Source organism: Hemiscyllium ocellatum, chromosome 35, assembly GCF_020745735.1.
Source record: "Hemiscyllium ocellatum isolate sHemOce1 chromosome 35, sHemOce1.pat.X.cur, whole genome shotgun sequence".
NCBI lineage: Eukaryota > Metazoa > Chordata > Chondrichthyes > Orectolobiformes > Hemiscylliidae > Hemiscyllium > Hemiscyllium ocellatum.
Genome location: NC_083435.1, coordinates 12775992 through 12797275, shown reverse-complemented (window position 1 = coordinate 12797275; position 21284 = coordinate 12775992). Strand labels below are relative to the sequence as shown.

The window sequence follows — 21284 nt, the reverse complement described above, 5'->3', positions numbered from 1 at the left end:
ACCGGATTAGAACCCAGAGCATCTAATGAGAGATATTGCCAGTGGACAACAAGAGCCTTCAGTTGAGACATATGCACTTAGAGGAAACATAGAATTGCAATGTCTTAGGCACTTTAGTTATGAACCAACGCAATAGGCAACAACAACTAAGTGCATTTATATAAATCCTCTTTTATATGTAATGTTGATACAAGCCCCACAAGTTTAACGGAAACAGTGACGAGCACAAATTGACACCAAGCCACTTAACGAGACTGGAATTAGAAGGATTGTTTAGATGGTTAGACTTTAAAGAGCATCTTATTAGAAAAGCAGGAGCCTGGGAGTTGGGGATATTTAATGATAGAATTCTAGTACTAGGCTTCGGTGGCTGAAGACAAAGTGACAAATCGTAATTCGACATAAGTCAAATGTGTGCAGGAGGATTGAATGTGAAGAGCGATGGTCACAAAGAGTGGAGGAGCTACAAAATCATTTTTGTTAAATTACTGGGTGATCACAGCTGCTACTGGATTTAAACAGAGAGAGAGAGAGAGAGAGAAGCTGAAATAAGACTTTTCAAATGATATGAAATGTTCTGCACCCATAGGGCTGTGAAAAGGCTGTCATACAAAATAACTGAGTTTGTGATGTGAATCAAATGGATGTGTTATTTTCTGCTTGTTTCGTCTTATTCAGAATATTGTTGCAAACCTCAGTGTTCAATGATGTATTACAACTTAAGGACGCTTTTGTTTCAAGCGCATAGCAACAAAGTTATACAGTCAATGTGATTATAGTAACTAAATGTCCAAAGCAACTGTACTGATGGTTCTAATGTCCTACTAACGTTGTTAAGCTGAGGTTTGATAGTTTTTTTTGGTGGAAAGGGAACATGTTGCTCAATGAGAGGAATGCGTTATCCTTGTAAAATACCCACAATGTAACAGCTAGACAGAAAGCACATTCAATCAATTCATCTATGAGCATTATTCTCAAATTACTGTATCTGAAATACAAGGATATTCTCATTGTCCAGGCAGGCTTCAGCAGTTCAGATATGAACGAAAGGGTCTTTTCTGGCTATTTTCATACCGATTCTGTTCGCTGTGCCCATGTTAGCATGGCTTATCTGACTCGGAGTTAATTTTACTGAGAACAGGGCGAAAGTGAGGACTGCAAATGCTGGAAATTAGGGTCGGGAATGTGGTGCTGGAAAAGCACAGCAGGTCAGGCATCGGAGGAGCTGATTAAGGGTTTTTGCCGGTAACGTCGATTTCCAGCACCACACTCTCATCGTACTGAGCACAGCCTTATCATCGGGAGTCACTGATTCAAATCATGCCCTGACAACAAATCAACGAAAATCTGAACATGGAAGCAATTCACCATAAGAATAAATCTAAAACCAAAATAGCTTGCTGCAAAATGTTGATCTGATTCATTGATACCCTTGAAGGAAGGAATTCCTTACTGAATCTGTTCCACAAGTGAAAATCACTATGGCGTCCTCTAAAAGAGACGAGTAAACCATTTGGTTCATGCTGATAATAAGTGGGTAACCAATTCTGACCTTGCCAGCAACGCCTACACACATTAAATAAACTTTTGCATTGATGCAGTTAGCATATTCCTCTGTTTGATACTCATTTGTTTGCATTTATATTGACATTATAATGCAGCGTGGCAAAGTTTATGTTGCTTTTAGCTTTGCCCAATTCACATTGCATAGTGCGACTGGATTTCCAGTGAGCGTAAAACAAAACTGAAAGTGGAAAAAAAACCCCACACATACGTCTTATTCATTTTAGTTCATCTCTCTTTTATGTGTAAACGATAACGAGGGAATAATAACTAACCATTTACTGACAGCGACCGTTTAAAATAGGGGCAAGTAAAGAACCAATGTGTTCGACCCCTGGAATATTGCTTTATGTCGATCAACATTGTTCATTTGCAAGCATTGCCTTGCTGAGGGTTTTATGATACTATCAACAGAGTTTCCTGGAAAGAAAGGGAAATTAGTATTTAAGTAGACTTGGCAGGGTTGTTGAACTCATGAAGAAGTATCTGAAAGGGATACCAGATCACATACAATTTTGGGGGAGACGGGTAGATCTCGAATTGTGAATATAAGTTAGCAGCTGTGGCACAGTGAGAATTGATGGGAGGGGATGGGGCAATGAATGCTTTGTCAGCTTGATATGCGTGCATGTGGATGCTCAATTATGTTGGTGAGTTAAAGGCCAATATTGACGTAAGGAAAACGATTTTGTAGCTATAAACATAGATCTCACATAACGAAAGGAGAATTGGGTGTTAAAGGTCCCTGGAAGCAAGATGTTCTAGAAACATAGGAAAGATAGAAAATTAGGAGCATATTACGTAGAGAACATTACAGCATTGGAAAGAAAGTATGTTCTGGGGCATCAAGGACAGAAACTATGTAGCTAAAGCTAAGGAACAAAATGCAATATGTTGGTAGAGAAGTAAGTAGACTATCAACTAGTGAAAAGGAATCAGAGGAAGAAACCTGAAAGGGCTTTACAGAACAGTACAATAATTGTAGAGCGGTTTAAATGGGAGACTTCAAATAAAACTTCAAGCTGAATGTGTCAAAGAACAAGTCAACTTTGCCTTCTGCCGCTATTTTATAAAGATGGCTTTTGAAACTTTTCTTCTCGCCCCAAGCCAGCCCTCGGCAGCGCCTCACCTCACCCTAACCCCATTAATCCTAGTTAGAAATAAGACTGGCAGCGACCGTGGACGCTGTCAAAGAAAAATCAATGTAACCATAATCACAAATCATTTAGAGTTCCTATGTTTGATACAGTCGCATCCGCATTGGAGCTTAAACTGTTACTACGGTGACAGAAAGAAAAGGACGCTGCCAATTTGGAGGCCTGTCTTTCGCTATTTCATCCCAAACCCCATCCAAATCCAATTCCTCAGCTCTTCAGCATAGCCATTTTAGCTTTAGGTAAACTCTACTGCCCACCTTTACCACACTGTTTGCTATAATGCACAGATATGTCCGTTTCCAAATAAGGTTGCAATACACAGTGCACCTAACAGCTGGTCAGCAGTGCCTGGAACAGAACGGTGGGCGAATTGGGGAAAGAATTGCAAGACATCGGGATGGAATGCGACATCGGCTGAAACATAATTGGAATTGCATTGATCATTAACCTCAATAGAACTGACTATTAGCTGAAGTGCGGGGTGTTGTAGTCTTTCACCCGAGATCGATTACTATGAACCCATTGACACCAAGTTAAAGAAACTACCCTAATTCAAAACTGGTGTAAAGGGGTCATTTTCCAGATGCGAAGACTCATCTGCATGCCAGTTGAAATCAACCACCCTCTCACTGTTGAAATGAAACGTGTTAGATGATCAAAGGGAGTCACGATAACGAAACTTCCGGTCCGCAGATCGGGGTGCTACCCATTGTTGCAAGCTGACATGTTACTACGTCAGAGCACCAGGTACCCTTGTTTACTGGAACATTCATTGACATCAGAATGAGGACATAAGCTAGTTGATGCCGCCATTGAGTGCTGTAATGACAGTTGGATGCTCACTTGCAAATGCAAGATTCTGATCATGTCCCATCCCAGTACCTGAACATGAAACTCAGGGCTGGCAATACTGTCTTGTTGTAAGAGACTTCTGCTGAGCATTTATATATCCTCTCTCTTAAATATAAGAAATTTCACAGCTGTAATTTAAAGAATATCAGGGATTTACTGTTCTCCCGGGCAATATTTAACCCTCATCTAGGACCACTAAAACAGATCATTGTCTCGTTGAGGGTTGCGAATTCTAGACTGTCGTGTTTTCTACAGTTACACTTTAGAGGGATTGATTGCATATCAGGTGCTGGTGCAGCGTGATATAAATCCAAGTTTTATTTTTTAAAGGGTTTTGAGCAGGGAAAGTCCTGCCGAAGTTTGGACGTCTGCTTTCCTGCCCAATTCCATTTGCAGGCAAGATTTCACATGGTTGCCCTGACTTTAACCCACAATAACTTTCTGAATTGCAAATAATGTCCGAAACGATTGCATGAGAGGTGTTGATAATTTGCAATTTGGGTTCATTTCCTCGATGTGTTCAGCGCCTAACAAACCTATTTCTTGGTTTTGCGTGGCCACAAGAAACACTAAAAGTTTTGTGTTGGCACTTTATTGCCCATCAAATTTCCCGTAGTAAATTAGCCTTTTGGCATCTGTTTTGAATTCAGAATCTGCTCCAAGCATCCACATGTGGGAGGACATCATTTCAGTTGTCAGTGGTGAGGGCGAAGATGTTTTGAATACCATTTCCCATTAGTTTGTGTGATCTTGTGAAACTGCAGTGGCCTGCTGCAACACCCGGTCCATTCACCCTGCAGAGAGGCCATGAACCTTTTTGGACTGTTTGAAAAGGATTCACTCTGTCATTGACATGGCTGATATGCCATTGCTTATGGGAAACGGCTGGATGTCTTTCCTTTGGTGCTGCTCAGGATTATGCACACACCGCACTACTGGTTTCAGTAAGAGCCCGCCCTGCAAGCTCTATTGAAATCACTTGTCGCTGGATTAAGGCCCAGATCTGATGAATACGACTGACCCACCACCCACTGACAAAAGAAAATCACACGCAGGAATCTAACATTCATCAAAATATATCCATCAAATCAGATTGGACGAAAGCCAACCTCACAAGGGACTTCCTGTGATTTCTAAGAGCCTTAAGGGATCAACTAACTTCGCACAAAACGGAAAACAGTCGTAATTCTCGAGATTGATAACTATAATTAAAGCAAAATTCTGCGAATATTTGTCTGAAAAGCGTCATGTCGGGCTTCAAACGTCAACTCTGGTGCTCTCTCCAATTAGCTACCAAACCTGCTGAGTTTTCCAGCATTTTCTGCTCTTGTTTGTGAATGAAAAATAAATTGTGCTGAGGTACGCTACATATTTTGTATATTGATATTAATTATATCTTATCCAAACAGAGGAGGAAACTAAGCAACACAAAAAGCCGATTTGCCAATAAGCACCGTAATGGTACTTTGATACTTCATTGCTCTCTCCTATGTTTATTCCATAAATCTTTCCTTTGAAAAACAGTTATCCTTTCAACTTGAACAAGTGAATAATGAAAAGACGTCCTAAGAGTCAGCATTTAAAAGCCAAATTCGTCCTAACTTCTGATTAAGTGGAGACCTTAATTTTGTACTCTGGTGACCAAGTTACTGGAAAGTCGATATTCTTGCAAACTTTATCAAAGTAGCTCATTTTCAATATCTCAATCCAAAGTAAACAAAATGTCAAAATATGCCTGTCACCAAACAAGTAAAAGAAAACAAAAAAAAACCCATAAATTGTATAGAATGTGTTGTGCCATAATATTTTTATTGTTCTCAATACAATCACAAGCTTAAGGTATCATCAAACTAAATAGTAAATTGTTCCTTTATTTTAAGCTTTGATATGACATCGACAAAGTGCTGCTAATTTAAGAGTTCTGTGTCGTAGTGTTAATATGAATGTAAGAACTACCTTACACGTTTGTCAGATTTTTGTTATTACGTGTATCTGCACTACTACAATGTGCATTCCCTTGAGAATAGTCCATGGAAATGAAGATCACAATAGGCCTATCAACCCAGATTAACATGGGTGGTGAATCTTTTATCGGATCAATTTTTCCAGCAACGGATAGCCCACTCTGTTACACTGTCCGAATAACTCCACTTGCAAGAGAAGTGTTTTCTGAAGGGCATCTGGTTCTGCCCAATAAAAAGAGACAATACTTTCAAGGCGGATTTACATTGGGTGGAGTGTAATACCAATGGTGAAATCCATCACGTTAGTTTCATGACGCAACAAGTTAGTTCAAATTCTAGCCCCAGCGTAACACTCCCCAGGCCTACTGGAATTTCATTTGTTTAAGCTGGAAATGTGGTAAAATGTTGTAATATTCGGAATCTTAAGAATACTTCCGATAATTCCCTGTTCTGTCATATTAAACACCTCCATGCAGCTTTTAGACAGGCATTTCCCGACTGAATATTTTCTCCAAAGCAGCACTGCATAATTTGATAGTCAGGCTATTTCAAAAATAATGTATTTAGGTTTTCAGTGGAAATATGGAGAGAATGGATATTTATCAAATGTTTATGGACACAGCTACCAGAGGGACACTGACAAATCTACCCTAACAACACACCAGGACGAAATGTTGTAGATGCTCTTACATAGTGGCAATGACTCGTGGACGTAAATCAATGTTCCCGTAAGTGAATACTAGAATCCCAAGTTGAACCAAAATGTGAAGTACTGCTACTTACGCTGAAACGTTTTAGCACCAGTACTAAAATACTGGACAGAAGAATATCAGCTGTTCCAATGCTAATTTCTGGTTTTACAATTTCTGCGATCATGTGTTTCATGAATAAACACTCATATTCGGTGGCCTGTAATAATGATAATAACAAGTATAACCAAAAATACCAAACGCTAGAAGGCAGGCATATGGCTTTCTACAGAGGAGACAAGAGTAAGTATCATAGGCTTGTGTAGTTTATCAATAGTGTTGATGATCAAGAGGCGGCTACAAAAGAAATTGTATAGATAAAATTTCTTTTGACAATTTCCCCGATTGGACTTCAGATTTTGCGTGAAATCACTAGTAGAAAGGGAACTATTTTGAAGCTCAGATGAGGGAAAGAAAACCTTTAGAGGTTTATCGATACTTAAAGCAGGTTCTAGTGGCGCAGTCGGTAGCGCCCTGCCTTGATCCAACCTCTCTGGGACCTAGACCCAGCTCAGAACTTGATGAACAAAGAAGGAGTATCGATGATGGAGCCAAACAGGTTGTTTATCAATAGCCACGTGATGGGAAGGGCCAAGGCAAGTTTGCAAGCGTTATCTTAAGCTTTGGACTGCAACATCAACGCGCATTACCCGAATGAGGTATAGCACGCATCACCACGGACAGGTGATGAAGGCATTCAAACAAGAGACAGCTATGGAATAAAAGGAAACTGAATTTACTTAAGGAGGGAAGGTGGGATGAAATTAGAGATGCAGATGACCAGAACAACACAGATGGTGTTATAAAATAGTTGAAGGAAGTATTAGGAAGAACAGTGGAAGAGAGACACCAGTATAGTATGTAGTATCAGGGAAGATGTAACAACGTAAATCATGGAAGAAAGCAATATCTCTAGGTGACCGTGAGAGAAAAAGTGTTTTGAACTCTATAAGTGAATGGGCGTTGTCATGAGTTTTTAAAAAAATGCTTTAGAGAATAAATAGCTGATGAAGGAGCAGTGCTCCGAGAGCTAGTGCTTCCAAATAAACCGTTTGGACTATAACTTGGTGTTGTGTGATTTTTAACTAAGTAGCGTAGGGAGTCGCATAGCAGTAGGAGGGGGCTGTTAGAAAATTCAGCCTCCATTGACCTCACTAATACGGTGGTGCAGACCGTGAAAATGAAGCATGGCCCCCGAAGGCAAGCATGTTCGAACCATATAAGTTAAAAACCTATCTAAAATTGAGCTAATTACACATAAATATTCGAGAGTGAAACGTGTCTACAATGGGCTCTGAAGAAATAAATACCACGACAGTGCTTATTAAAGGTTTCTGATTTGATTGATTGTTAGAGGATCCGAGTTTTTCCTGTCATCGTTAGAACCAGGGCTGAAGTAAGGATACATTTTGCCAGAAAATGAGTCAGTGAAAGTAAACAGGGTGGCCATGTTGGCTGCATTGTAGAAGGACAGCTGTCCACCTTCGTAGTCCAGATACACCCCGATCTTCTTGGGCTTCGCATTTATGGACACACGTGTGGGATTGGCTGTGGAAGCCCAGTACTCGGTGCCATTTTTCATCCCAAAAATCCAATATCCTGCATCTTGTGCCGACCTCGACCCTCGTTTTCGGAAGGTATCTTTAACTAGGCCTAAATCCCACGCTGTTTTGTTTCCCACGTTCACCTCCCAGTAGTGTCGTCCTGACGTGAATCCGACGGATCCCAGGACACTAAGCTCGCGATCAACCCCTTCCGCAGGTTCCGTGACAGCCCGCGCTTTTTCCATAATTTTGACACTGGTCCGGTCCTCGGAGAGAACCAGCTGGGGATGCGCTGTGCTCGGATCCAGAGTCAGGGCGGCAGGTGCTGAGAAAAAAAAATGAAAGAAAATAGCTCGTCAACGATTTTGTAAAGAAGCGTGTTATCGTGCATTGAAGAAAACAAAAACCCAGTAATTACTGGAAGAACCCAGCAGGGAATCTAATTTTAAACAGGACACACTCTTGACTGTCCGAAATTACCTGACACTCATCGGGAGGGTAGTTGCGCGGGTAAACTATTTAAATTGTCCTTTTAAATAAAGTTTTGAAATTGTGGCAATTCTAAATTTATTGATGTGAATGCGTTGGAGGTTGGGGTCGACGGTGTTGGCAGTGGGGCGGCTGTAGTGCACTATACTGGAGAAGCTCAGGCCAGTAATCTGGTCACGTGGGTTGAAATCCATCACTGCCGCTGGCGAAGGTTGATTTCGATCACAGCAAGTCTGAAACTAGGACATTTATAGCACAGTAGTGGTGTCCCTACTGCTGAGCTAGGACCATCGGGTACGAATTCCACTTGCTCCAAAGGTCTGTAATCTCACCTAAGAACACGCTGATAACATTTTTTTAAAAAAAACTATGGAAGTAAAAATTAGTCTTAATAATGGTGACTATGATGGCTGACATTCATTGATTTAAAAAATAACAGGTGTTTTTCTTTAGAATAGGAAAGCTGCCATCCTTGCTCGGGTTTGATCTGCATATGATACCGGACACACAGTTATGTAGTTTAATGTTAACTGCCCACTAAAATAGTCTGACAGGTCTCTGAGTTTAAGGGAAATTGGGGATAGAAACAGTTGTTGCCCTTTCCAGACATGCACATGTAAAAATGAAAATAAATGTAAAAATTGGTCGTGGACAGTAGCTCTGCATTCAACACAATGAGAAAGAAAGTCGGGTTGAGCCTATAGCTGTTATTTGCAAAGGCATTACCTTCAAGTCCTTCAAGACCTTCAAGAGTCCTTTCAAGTCTTGAGCACACCAAGCACTACAACAGCCGAACAAGTTTGGTTCATGTGTAAGACCAATAAATAATGGAGCAAAATTCCGTGAGTGGGGCAGCAGACAGATCGATATTCCATTTTCCAGCTTCGACAAAATTCATGGTATATTCAATGACATAGCGGTCAACGTCACAGGTTTTGGGACCAGATCTAAACTGAATACAGCCAAGTCGAGTTGGACTCGCTATGTTTCTATAGGTAGCTGAAAAGTGCCGATATGACCGAGGATGGAAGCTTTATCTTTTCCCTTGAAATATTAATCTGCGGTGACTTTTACCTTCAGCGATGACGCACGTGTTCGTTTCAGTTGGCGAGAGACTAGAAGCCATTCTTAGGGATTGACACCACTACTGTACTTCCTGTACTGTTCCCATGTCGCACGTGCGTTCACGTGCAACATGGCTTATCAGGGTGAACCAAGCATCTGGAAGTCCAATAGCTGTGCTTGGTAGCTCAGCGTATAGGGAGTAAAATCTCCCAACCTTAGTGAGTCTCGATATTTTCTGTCCGGAATATCCCTGTGCTTTCTGGTCTCACTGATGTTGAACAAAAAGTTTCTCTCCCATGCTTTACCAACTGCTCCATACTGATATACACTGACAGAGTCGCATCTCAGTCCACTTGTCATGGAAATGGCACTAAACTTCAAGGTACATAACAGGACTGCCATTTTCAGGCGGGAATCTGGTTCCTAACTGATTCAGTCAAGTCTTAATCTTAGGAAATATGGCGCCTTGTGGAACCGACAAGAAATAGGGAATCAATTACAAACTCATTTCCCATCAGGCTTGGACGCTTACAATATTCCTTGTCGGATTCCACAAGGCGCCAGTGGATATGTCACGCCTGTTCAAGGTTTCATCTGAAAAATAAAATTCGGCCACTTCGACACCATCTTTAGTCCCGAGCTGGTAAGTCTTTAATAATAGGTCTCTGAGAGAAAGTTAACATTTACTATTCAAATAATGTAACGCACGTGTCTGATTCTCTGATCCTCCTTACTGGCTATTGTGATAAAAGCCTTTTTTATTGGTGTCAGGAAGCAGGCAACAACAGGTTGGCCTCTTTTTTCAGCCATTTACTGTGCAGGAAGATTCAACATGTTAGGGATGTGCAAAAAACAAGTGTGGAATGACCTGACTAAACAGAAAAGGTGTTGATATAATAAATTGATATAATAATTGTTTGCAGTTACAGAAATTCTTAAATCGGGGTGACAGAAATACATTAACTCAAGTGAAAACGGTTACGGACTTGACAATGACCATTTTATTATCGCTCAATTCACTGATTAGTCAAACGTTAAAATTATCCTTTAGATACTGGACAGCACGTTTTCTGATGACCAGCATCCTGTTTTTTTGTAGATGCTAATCTAATCAGTTTCCTTTTCGCACGCCCAAGATATAATGTACGAACGCCATTGGTGGTGCAAAAACAATTCTTGACGTTACAGTACTTTCTTTGCGCGACTACTCATGTAATTAAACAGGTTTGTGTCCAGTCCTTCTTGGTATGTAGGGCAAAATGGACAAGACCAAGTCAGCAAACTGTTTTGCATTCTTGTTTCCCATTAACCAACACTTCACTGCAAGCATAGATGCCAAATTTTGTTTGAGGGATAAACCTCGGAATATAACCATGTCTGAGGGGGTAAAAGAGTTCAGGGGTTCACAGGAAGACCGGCAAAATGTCAAGAATGTGGTAGATTCAAATTTAACCCAAAAAGGGGCTGGTGATTTGTTTTTGAAGGTAGCATAAGATGTCATAGAAACGGAATTGTCATAAATTTTGAGGGAGTGTGGCCAGAGCAAAGCCCAGAAATGCAGGTACAAATGTCTTTAAAAACGGGAGGGCAATCTGCGTATCCTTTTAACAACGCTTGGCTTTTAAAACAGAAATATGGGGCACAAGTGTGCCCAACTTCGGAAAATCCCTGGTTTGGCCCCAGTTGGTATATTACGTCCAATTCTGGACAGCACGTTATGAGAAAGATGCCAAGGCCTTGGAAGGGTTTGATAGCAGTTGCATTGCAAGAGTGACAGTCAGAGGGGTGATCAGCCATACAAAGAGACCAACGCTGTTTGGTTGTTTTTGTTTAGATAGAAACGGTTAGTTCGGAGAGAATTAGGAAGTGCACTGAAATCGTAAAAGGGCCTTCCCGTGAACCCCTGAATGAAAAACGAATAAAGAGAGAACTTTAATATTTGTAGAAGGTTCAATAACCAGCTTATACAAGTTCTAATCTTATAACAAAAACACCTGAGGAAAGGAGAGATATTTGTTTTAAATCAATATATATATATTTCAGCGATGGAAACAGAGTCTATGTTGTCTTTCAAAAACAAATTGTGTCAAGCTTGAAGGGAAAACCTATGCAGGACATTGGCAAAGGCATCTTGAAATTGAGTTCATTAACCTTTCAGCAGTTCGGCGCTGTTAAGATAGTCCGAATTTGCTGTGCCATTGCATTGGTATGTTCTGTTACATTTTTTGCAAGAAATTGAAGCAGAGATATTTATTTTGCATCAACTAGCTAGTTATTCCCCAAGTGAGGAAAAACTTGTAGATTGAATTCCATTGTGTTTTCTGTTTCCAAAAACCTTAAGGCTGTTGTACTTTAATCTTGGACTCTAGATCTCCATTTATTTTCCCTTTGTGCTATGCTCTTCTACTTACTGTGTGTATTTGCATGTCGGTCCTTTATATGCCTGTTTTAAGTTAAATATACAGGTTTCAAGAAGTCATATTCAATTTCCATTGCCTCATGTATTTGAATTTACTGCACTCACTGATGGTTTCATTTTTTTGGCAACAAAATGCCAGCTTACCGGGGTTAATAACGTCCATTATATCTTTCCACACTTTGTACTGGATTGGTCCTTTGAATGACCCCAGAGGAAGTTTGCCTTCAGTGACTGTATTCAGATAACCCCCTTCGCTAATAATGTAAAAAGAAAAGGTTAGGTACTGAAAATATGAAGTAAAATTTGGAACGGTTGTTCATGAGTCCAAGAATTGAATATAATGTGATGCATACCTCTTCCCTTTATCTGGATCCTCCTGAAAATAAACAAACGACAGATGACAGTGATGAGCCATGCAAAACCTTACCTCTGCCTTTCATACTTACAGTCCCAAATAGCTTTAAGGATTCACTTCTCCACATTTGAAATAACTTTTGCAAATGTCTAAGCAGCTAGACTGAGAGTAGGTTTGATGCATACACTCGAATTAACGAGGGAGCTGGGCCGTAGAGCACGTGGTGTAAGTGAAATTGTCAATAACTCACCAGCTCAGTTAATAAACTCCCAAGGGATAGAAACGTGTTCATAAAAACAATATGTTAAGGACAAATATGCCAATTCGAATGCTCTAGAATAGTTGCTTTTGTTATTCATGGACAACCGGGTATTGCATTCTTCAATTTCTTAATTTAACAGATGCCAGAATTTCAGCTTTATTGGAGTGACACAGATAAACCCAACATGAATGAGTTAATCGGCCATCCTCTCGGACAAACAATCGTGACTTCAATGCTATGGCCAGGAATCTCCTCTGGCCCACATGTCTTACACAGATAGAGTTCGTTGATTTCCTTGTAAATTTGCTTAAAAGATTTTCAAAGACGGACAAGGGGGGGGTAAATATAGTCACTAAGTCGCACAACTGAATCTGGGGTGGAGAGGAGCCCGGGCGGGTTGTGGGGAAGAGGGGGCGCGGACTTGGGGAGGAGCGGAAACAGAGCTTGAATGGGAGAATAGAGCAATGGAGTTGTTTCTATATTCCTCCAGCTGCATTCAACCTCAGAATCGGATGGATTCCCTCTTCTTTTGTGGAAAACTACTGTTGTTCTAAAGCCTGCTATTCAGCTGAGCGGCGAAAATTAAGAGCCACACATTGAGAGTACCATGCTTGAGTTATTGTTTTCGATCTGGTATCTTAAATTCAATGGCAGCCATGGAGAAATGCAGTGACCGGAGCAAAGGGAAATTTCTGGATCTTTTCAAGCTCTCTGTTGACTTTAAGCCTGAGTTATCCTTTAAGTCAGAGAACGCCCTGAGGAAAGATACCACAACATCATGAAAGCTATGATAGATCTTCAAAGACTGCGTTTGAGGGTTGAGTGATTTTGAATTATATTGAACTTACCACTGGGAGTATTTTCAAAGGTGGGGAAGGGGTCTCGAAAAGCAGTTTGCGACTCTAAGTGTGAAAGGCATAGATAAGGATTTTAAACGAACAGAATTGAACTGAGAGATGCAGAATTATAGTATGTCAGGAGAAAGCCATTCTCGAACATTCCGGCTAGAATTCAGTGTGAACATCGGAGAAATTGCCCAAATGGCAATTTGTCGGTTTGACGCACGTACTCAAATTCACTAGGGAGCTGGGCAGAGCAGATTGAGGGACATTGTCTCCATTCATGCAGGGATGGAAAATGTGACGGAACAGATTTAAAGGAATTGTTAAAATAAGTAAAAGCCACATGTGGTGGAAAAAAAACTTTGCAGACAGGGAGTGATACGATTTGTAATTCGCCACCTGAGACGATGGTGGAGGCAGCTTCAATAGAGGCTTGGTAAAGTAATTGCCTCAGAAGGAAAGGAATTGGACAACATCACTAACTGAAACGCAAACGCCAAAAGCCGGTGCAGCAGCGATGAGCCGAGTTGTCTCTTACGCTGGAACAATTCCGTGATTCTGTGACATATCTGCCAAACCCCCATTTCAACTTCCGCCAATTTCTTTTAACATAGAATTTCCAATAGACCTGAACTGGAACTACTGTATTCTGTTCCATAATTGCAAACGCTGAGCACTCTTAACGAGTCAGAAAAATCTCGTGAAAGGAATTAGAGAAATAATAATCTCAACTATTGAAAGCCTTTAAATGCTGTTCGTTAACAACGTCACCCTGACTTCCACCAGAATTCCCTTAACCATCTGGGACACCCTGACAATTCACTTTAACTTGGCTACCACCCGTCAGGATTCTTACCTTGAGCAAGGAAAAGGCATCTTGTTGATTTAATTGTGACTGGACGCTCGATAGCTTCTCATCTGTCTCATTCAGATGCTCCTGAATGTCCCGAAGATTGGACTCCATTTTCTTTAAGATGTCCTCTTCTTGATCCCCCAGCTCTTTGGCAAGCGCCCGCTCTTTTTCTTCCAAGACCGTGCGCAGTTTGGTAAATTCTGACGAGATGTGCTTCTGCAGAATGTTGGACTGTTCCTGCGTCAAACAAAGAAGAAGCAACCATGCCCTGTGATTCTGGAGTGAACACAAGAGAACCCCACCCGAGCAATTCCATAGGGTAACAATGTTACCTGGATTTCCGAGATACTTTGCTGCTGCTTCAGTAAGACATTTTGGATGGAAGTTTTTTTCTGGTTCAGCGCCTGGAGGTTCGCCCTCATTTTTTCCTACAGCAGAAAGACGGGGAGAAGGGGAATCGTGAAATTGCACATAATGAACAAATCATCGAATTTAGAACTAAACCATCAACCTTTCGTCCCTTACCTTGTAAATCTCGACCGCCTCATTTATCAGCATAAAGTTGTGTGATTTATGGCTCCGTCCATCTCTCCTGTCCAGACACATCACACAGATCAATTTCTTGTCAGTTTCACAAAACAGCTTCAGCTCTTCCTGATGCTCGTCACAGAAGGGGTTGAAAGCTTTGCTGGTCTCCACTGTCTGCTTAATGTTCAGGCTCCGAATTTTGTTGGACAGGACTCCCAAAGCTCGGTTGGCTTTCAGGTTTTTTTCGCGGAACACCTCCCCGCACTCTGGACAGAAGGCTTTTTTCTCTTTCTCCCAACACTGTAAGATACACTGACGGCAGAAATCGTGGCCGCATTCCAGCATCACTGGATCGACAAAGATATCGAGGCAAATGGGGCAATTCAGTTCATCTCCCAAGCTTAGACTTGATGATCCGGAAGCCATGGCCGGCTCCACTGCTTCCTGCCTCCAATTGCATTCACCGTCGCTGTTGCTGCGCAATGATGGCCGACCCGCCGCTCTCCGCTCTGGTATCAGAGATAATAGTTGCTTGGCCGAATCGCTTGCAGCTTTCAGCAAGAATTGCCAGGGAAGAACTGGCGCTTATCTCGCGACTTCTCCAGCGCGTTTGTGAGGGGGTGGGGTTCGAGAAGGGAAGGAGATGGTTCCTGGTTTTGACTCGAGCGAATTGCGCATTTTTTTTCATTCAAGGCAAGGGGTGTGGTTGGATTAACGGCGCTCAGACAGAGTTGGTTCGGAAACAGGATTAATCCAAGTTAGAGAAAAAAAATCCAGATCATTGATTGACCTTCCCCAAGCTAGTAATGTTTGAAGAAATAAAATTTCAAATTGCCTCGTACATGTTATACAGGTATAACTATACTGTGTGAACTTCGTTGCTTTTCCTTTTTATTTAAGATATTCTCAAATCATCCAATTCATGATGTTATGATACATTACTGGAACAGGTCGGACATGAACCCACGACTCGGGGTCAGAGCTAGGGACACGACCACTAGCTCGTGTTTACATCATTCCTGCATTTATTGGAAATGCCAACTTTGGTGTTAAGTTTAACTTTGACGCTACTCAACGGATCGCAATTTTGGGGGAAATTAGCTCATTCATCGGATTTCCTGTTTGACCTTTGAAGCACTTAATTTTACTGAGAGAGTTTGTAATGTCCCATTACTTTAGCTTGTTTTCTTTTTTGAAAAAACACAATAGTCATCTAATTTCTGCAATGGCTTATATTTTGCTTACTGTGGTAGTGAATTTCAGCCTTGCGCTCGCCAATACTTACGATTTTCAGGAGCCGTTACTCCTAAAGCATGTGTACATTCGGGAAGCTCCCGTGTCGAAAGGATGCTGAGGCAATCGGTTTTGATTTTTTTTGTGCCCCTCCTTATTGCCCTACAGCTCATGGAGCTTGTTGAGCCGGGTTTTGAGATAATTACGTTGCTACGAGCATGATTTCAGATGCGGGCCAGGCCAAGTAACAATGGTTTGCTCCTAGCCCGAAAGTTCATCAGAGAACCAGATACGTTGTCCAGATGTGTTGGCTTCACTACAATCTATGGTATTTATCAGTGAGATCAGCTTTCAATCCCATGCATTTTGTTATTAATATGATTATAAATCCAGTTGAAGTGATCGGAATCGAGTCCGTGTCCCTAGACGATTGCAGGCAGAGTCTGTGCAGCACTAGTTAAGTAATGTTGCCAACACATCACCATCAGTTTTCACCCTGACAATTTGGCACAAATGTTAAGGAATTTATCAGCTCCTTACTTGCCGTCCATGCTGGGCGATCTGGCTCAGCTCATAGCCTATTTCGTGAGGTTGCCACTCCAGATTGTCTTCATATCGCGCCTATAACTAACAGCCTGCTTGCAAGAACAAGGAGAAAGATCAGTTCACTCCAATTTCTCCAGTTTTCCTCTCTAAGATACACACATCTGTGCAACTGTGACCAATGCTTTCTCTTGTCTGTAAGTCCCTGAGGGACGTACAGAAAGGAAGTCTTGGAAATATTTCCTCTCAATGACCCTTCATATACAAGCTTACTTCGTTTAATTTGTTTCTTCTAGGGGATTTTTGTTTGGCTTGGAAGTTTGGAGGAAAGGTGTAAAATGTGTTGTTACATTTATTCCTGTTATTCTGGTCATCTTGTCTGAGGTTGCACTCATTGGCCGACTGTGCTATCGCTACCTGCTAATTTAAGGTAGTCCAATGTCGATGAACAGGAGCAGGAAATGGAGCAAGATTTTTTTTCTTCCCACTTGGTTCGCCTGTCAAATTGACCATTGACCTCCAGTTAGACACCATGCCATCCGTTGATCGCAACGGAACTGAATATCGACGGGACGATTAACGGGCCTTCATTGCCGGACAATCCTTTTGCATTCCTTGACAAGAAAAATACGCCAAGACCTGGATTCGGCCATATTTTCTAAAACGGAGAACCAAAACGACTGGATTAACTATGCGCCAAAACTTTCGGCGATTACATCTGTCGTTTATTCACAAAATAGTAAGACTGGCGAGAATAGTGGTGGTATGCTCTGGGCTTGGTCTCTGAGCTATCCTACTGCTCAATCTGTGATAAGCTAAGTGTCTAAAGTTGCAATGGCCTATAACGTCTTATGAATATTTAAAGCATATTTCAGAAGCAATGGACAAATTCAATTACTTTCTTAGTAGCCTGCAATTTTTGCTTGATCTGGAAGTGAATTCACCAATGATTGCTATAGAGGGAACATAGTTTACAAAAGAAGATTGATGCTGTGCCAGTGTGTGCCACACGATTAGCATGACTTTTCAAAAATATCTTTCAAGTTTCCGGTTCTAGCTGGGACATTGGATTTGGAGAGGTTTAAGTAAACATTTAACAGACATACTTACAATAATGAAGGATTCTCATGGAGTAATTCGGAAGACCCAACAATTTTAAAATTCGTCCATGGGACTGGGCATCGCTGGCCATGCCAGTATTTATTGGCCCTGCCTAACTGCCAAGAGGGTAGCCATAATGCTGTTTGTCTGGACCACATGTAGACCAAACCCTTGGCTCCCGAGGACATTACCAATATTTCTAGATCAACAGTCTAGCGATAACACCAATAGGCAAACGGCTGCCCCAACAAAAGCAATTAGCAAAAGACCACTGACATGGTGCTGGGCATAGATTTTGCATGGTGTTAATATGATTTATGTATTGCTGCCAGAATTGACGGCGGAAAGCCAATTCAATAGTAACGTTCTGAAGCTTTTGCACAAAATACTTGGAGAGGAAGTGCTAACTTATGGTGTACGTGAATTATAAAGGGCGGAATGGCTGGGCGTGTTGGTATTTTGTCTTGCTCTCGCAAACAACGGTGACGATCTGGATGGGTTGAATAGACCTCTTCCATGATATTTAGATCTCGAGTGTTGGATAAGATGACGTGCTTCATTGTTGCTTCAAACTAATGACTTCTGACCCTGCTGATGCAGTTAACTTGCTCAGCAAGGTCAGCACAGTCTCAAAGTAACTGAGTGTTGATACAAAATGCCTGTTTAGAATTGCAACATTGCATAGCGATGGTTACTTCAAAATCGCAAGGACGTTTAGAGCCAAGCTCTGGTCGATTACCAGCGCTTATGGCCATTCTTTGCACTAAATTAATCAACCTACTTGGATCGTGGAAGCAGATTATTTTGCTGCATTCAGTACTGAACGAAAATGCTCCTCCCACTGAAATTCCGATAAGGTACAAAAAATGCCTTGACGTATATAGAAAAGACATTCTTGTAATTAAATTGCACATTAAATTAAAATTACAAACAACATACATCTGTCTATTCAAATTTCGAAGTAAAAAAACTCGTTAAATTTTGCTTCAGCAATCTCTTTTTTATTATTATTACCTGTAGAAACAAGAGATCTCAGGACAGAGCTTTAGATTCCTGAATCCAACACCATTGAGGCTGCTCCTGAATATGCCTGTTCGACTGACAGCTCTGAGTCGCACCAATGATTCATCTATTAAAGTACCACCGGTAACTCAATTTTCCAGATTATCTGCGAAATTATCCTGATTCGAACCCTGCCCCCAAGGTTGTGCTTCCACACAGCGTGGTGCAAAGTGTGGGATGAGAGAGAGAGGGGGAAAAAAGAATAATTACTTTCCATACTAAAGCTTACAATGATAGGGGCTAAGTGCTGGCAAATAGGACTAGATTACGTTGCGATATCTCGTCGGCAAGGGCGAGTTGGACGGAAGGGTCTGTTTCCGTGCTGTACATCTCTATGACTTTCTGACTCTATTAACTCGTCAAATTTTCTCTGCTATTTCATTGGATGCTGGCGAGTGTTGAGCATCAACTGCATGCGCTCATGGGAAATTGTCCGATCTAGGTCTCACCATCCAATTCCCTAGCTGACCTCACATATCGAACTAGAATTTCCAGATGAACTAACATCTGGGAACATTGATCCGAAATTTCTGCAAAAGGGAGGATCATGCACTCTTGGGTCACCAGGGTGGTGTAGCAGTAGAAATCTCGGCGGTGAAATAGTTGTTGTGGTTCTGCTCGCCGAGCTGGAAGTTTTTGCTGCAAACGTTTCGTTCCCTGGCTAGGGAACATCATCAGTGCTGTTGGAGCCTCGTGTGAAGCGCTGCTTTGATGTTTCTTCCGGTAAGAAACCGGAAGAAACATCAAAGCAGCGCTTCACACGAGGCTCCAACAGCACTGATGATGTTCCCTAGCCAGGGAACGAAACGTTTGCAGCAAAAACTTCCAGCTCGGCGAGCAGAACCACAACAACGGATACCCGAGCTACAAATCTTCAATCAGATTTTAGGTGAAATAGTTAGTGTGAAAGTGAATCTGTAAGCAATTTGTCGAGGAGTTATTCCCGGGTCCAGAGCGGAAGCGGATGGAGAAACCAGAGGAACACTGGCGGCACTTGAGGGCACTCGGCATGTTGCTGGTATCCACCTTGATAACAGGTGATGTTTATCCCGGGAATTCTATCTCCCCCATCCCTTGTCCTGTCTGCGCAAAGACCTTCAGAAGTCGGGAAAAAGCAGCTTTCCCCCATATTCCCTCTGATGTTTCCCTATTTTCCAGCATCTCTGCATCGCCGATATCGAGGGAATTTCAAACATTTCCCCTCCCTCTGTGTATTTCCAATTCAATTCATTTCCTCTGGGAGTGTAGAATTCGTTTCATATTGAGCACAGGTGCTGATAATCTCTTTTGCCTATTCTCACGTGGGCGATAGGGCGGGGTGTGAAGGGACATTACAGAAGCATTTTCACCAGAGTTCTACGCGGATTCAATCTAAGTGCGTTAAACCTATTGGATCAGGCATTTGACAGTGATTCCAATCAGCGCATTGCTCCTCCCCTCAGATGCGCCAGGGGTAGCTTATTGGCATTTGCAATATGGAAAGTTGCCAGTTTGCCTAAAGACAGCCAACGATCTAAATCACTCATGCGCGAAAGAACAAAAAAAATCACCACACCGGTAGCAAATCCACGCTCACTTCGTCCGCAGTGCATAAGTTTGATAGACCAGCGGACACCAAGGTGAAGACAGTTTGAACGATGACCTCTAAGTACCCCGGGAAGAGCTTGACAGTTGACCGGGACTGCCCTGTTTGCAATAAAATGGTTACGGATGGGGTGGTCCTGGAGTGCGGACATACCGCCTGCGTCGACTGCTTTGCGTCCAACAGTCAAAGGGAAGGGCGTATTTTCTGCTCGAAATGCTGGACGACTGTTGAGCAAAAGAAGCCTCAGTCCAGCCACCCACTGGAAGAGCTGGTTGTGAGAGGCGTGGATCCGAAAGAAGAGAAGAAAGGGAAAAAGGGACAGCAGGCCTTTTGCCAGGAGCATCAGGAGGAGGTGAAGTTGTTCTGTGAAACGGAACGGAAACTAATCTGCGTGAACTGTCTCGATAGGAGGGATGAAAATAGCCACACGTCCCATAATTTCATGCTGGTGAACGAAGCTGTTGACATGTACAAGGTAAGCACTTTGATTCGTATTACTAACATAAATTTTCCCTGTCTTTCCCTCCTTTAACCATGTCTTCATGTCGATTTCATTTCCTCAGGAGAAAATCAACACAATTATATTTTCTCTGAAGCAGAAGAAAACCTCTTTTCAAGATTTTGAACTTAAGCAGCAGGAAACCATTTCTGAAATTAAGGTAAAAGTTAAACCGTAATACCTGTACCGGTGGTGTATTGGACACTCCATGTGTCCACACCTGAACTCCTCCTACGCGCCATCAATGTCCTGGTGACCTCGGTTAGTTTCTGCTCGTCCCTGAACAAATCAGTCTTCTCTTTCCAGGAGCAGTCGAACAAATTGCAGGCCCTCGTCCTCACTGAAATTTCCAAATTGCGGAGCCTGCTGGACGAGAAAGAGCGCATCTTGGTCAAAGAATTAAATGAGGAAAAGGACGACATTTTGGGCAAAATGGAGACAAACCTAAGAGAGATCCAAGGCAACTCGCAGGACACTCAGCAAAAAATGTCAGACATCGAGATGCAATTGAATACGGATGACGGAATTACTTTACTCATGGTAAGATCGCTAATTGGATCAAATGTGCTCTCACTGAATGCAAGCAGTTGCTAAAAGTAGGTTCCCTTGTTGCTGGTCT

At 41.9% G+C, this 21284-nt stretch overlaps 1 protein-coding gene across 1 annotated transcript; it reads right to left on the bottom strand.

The window, feature by feature from the left end:
• Positions 1-7609: 7609 nt before the first annotated feature.
• Positions 7610-15068, bottom strand: LOC132832974 (zinc-binding protein A33-like). The gene is made up of 6 exons (XM_060851222.1): positions 14640-15068; positions 14447-14542; positions 14118-14351; positions 12156-12178; positions 11947-12056; positions 7610-8154 (listed from the first exon to the last, which is right to left on the bottom strand). The coding sequence occupies exons 1-6, from the start codon at positions 15066-15068 to the stop codon at positions 7610-7612; spliced, it is 1437 nt and encodes a 478-aa protein (XP_060707205.1).
• Between the last annotated feature and the right edge of the window lie 6216 nt (positions 15069-21284).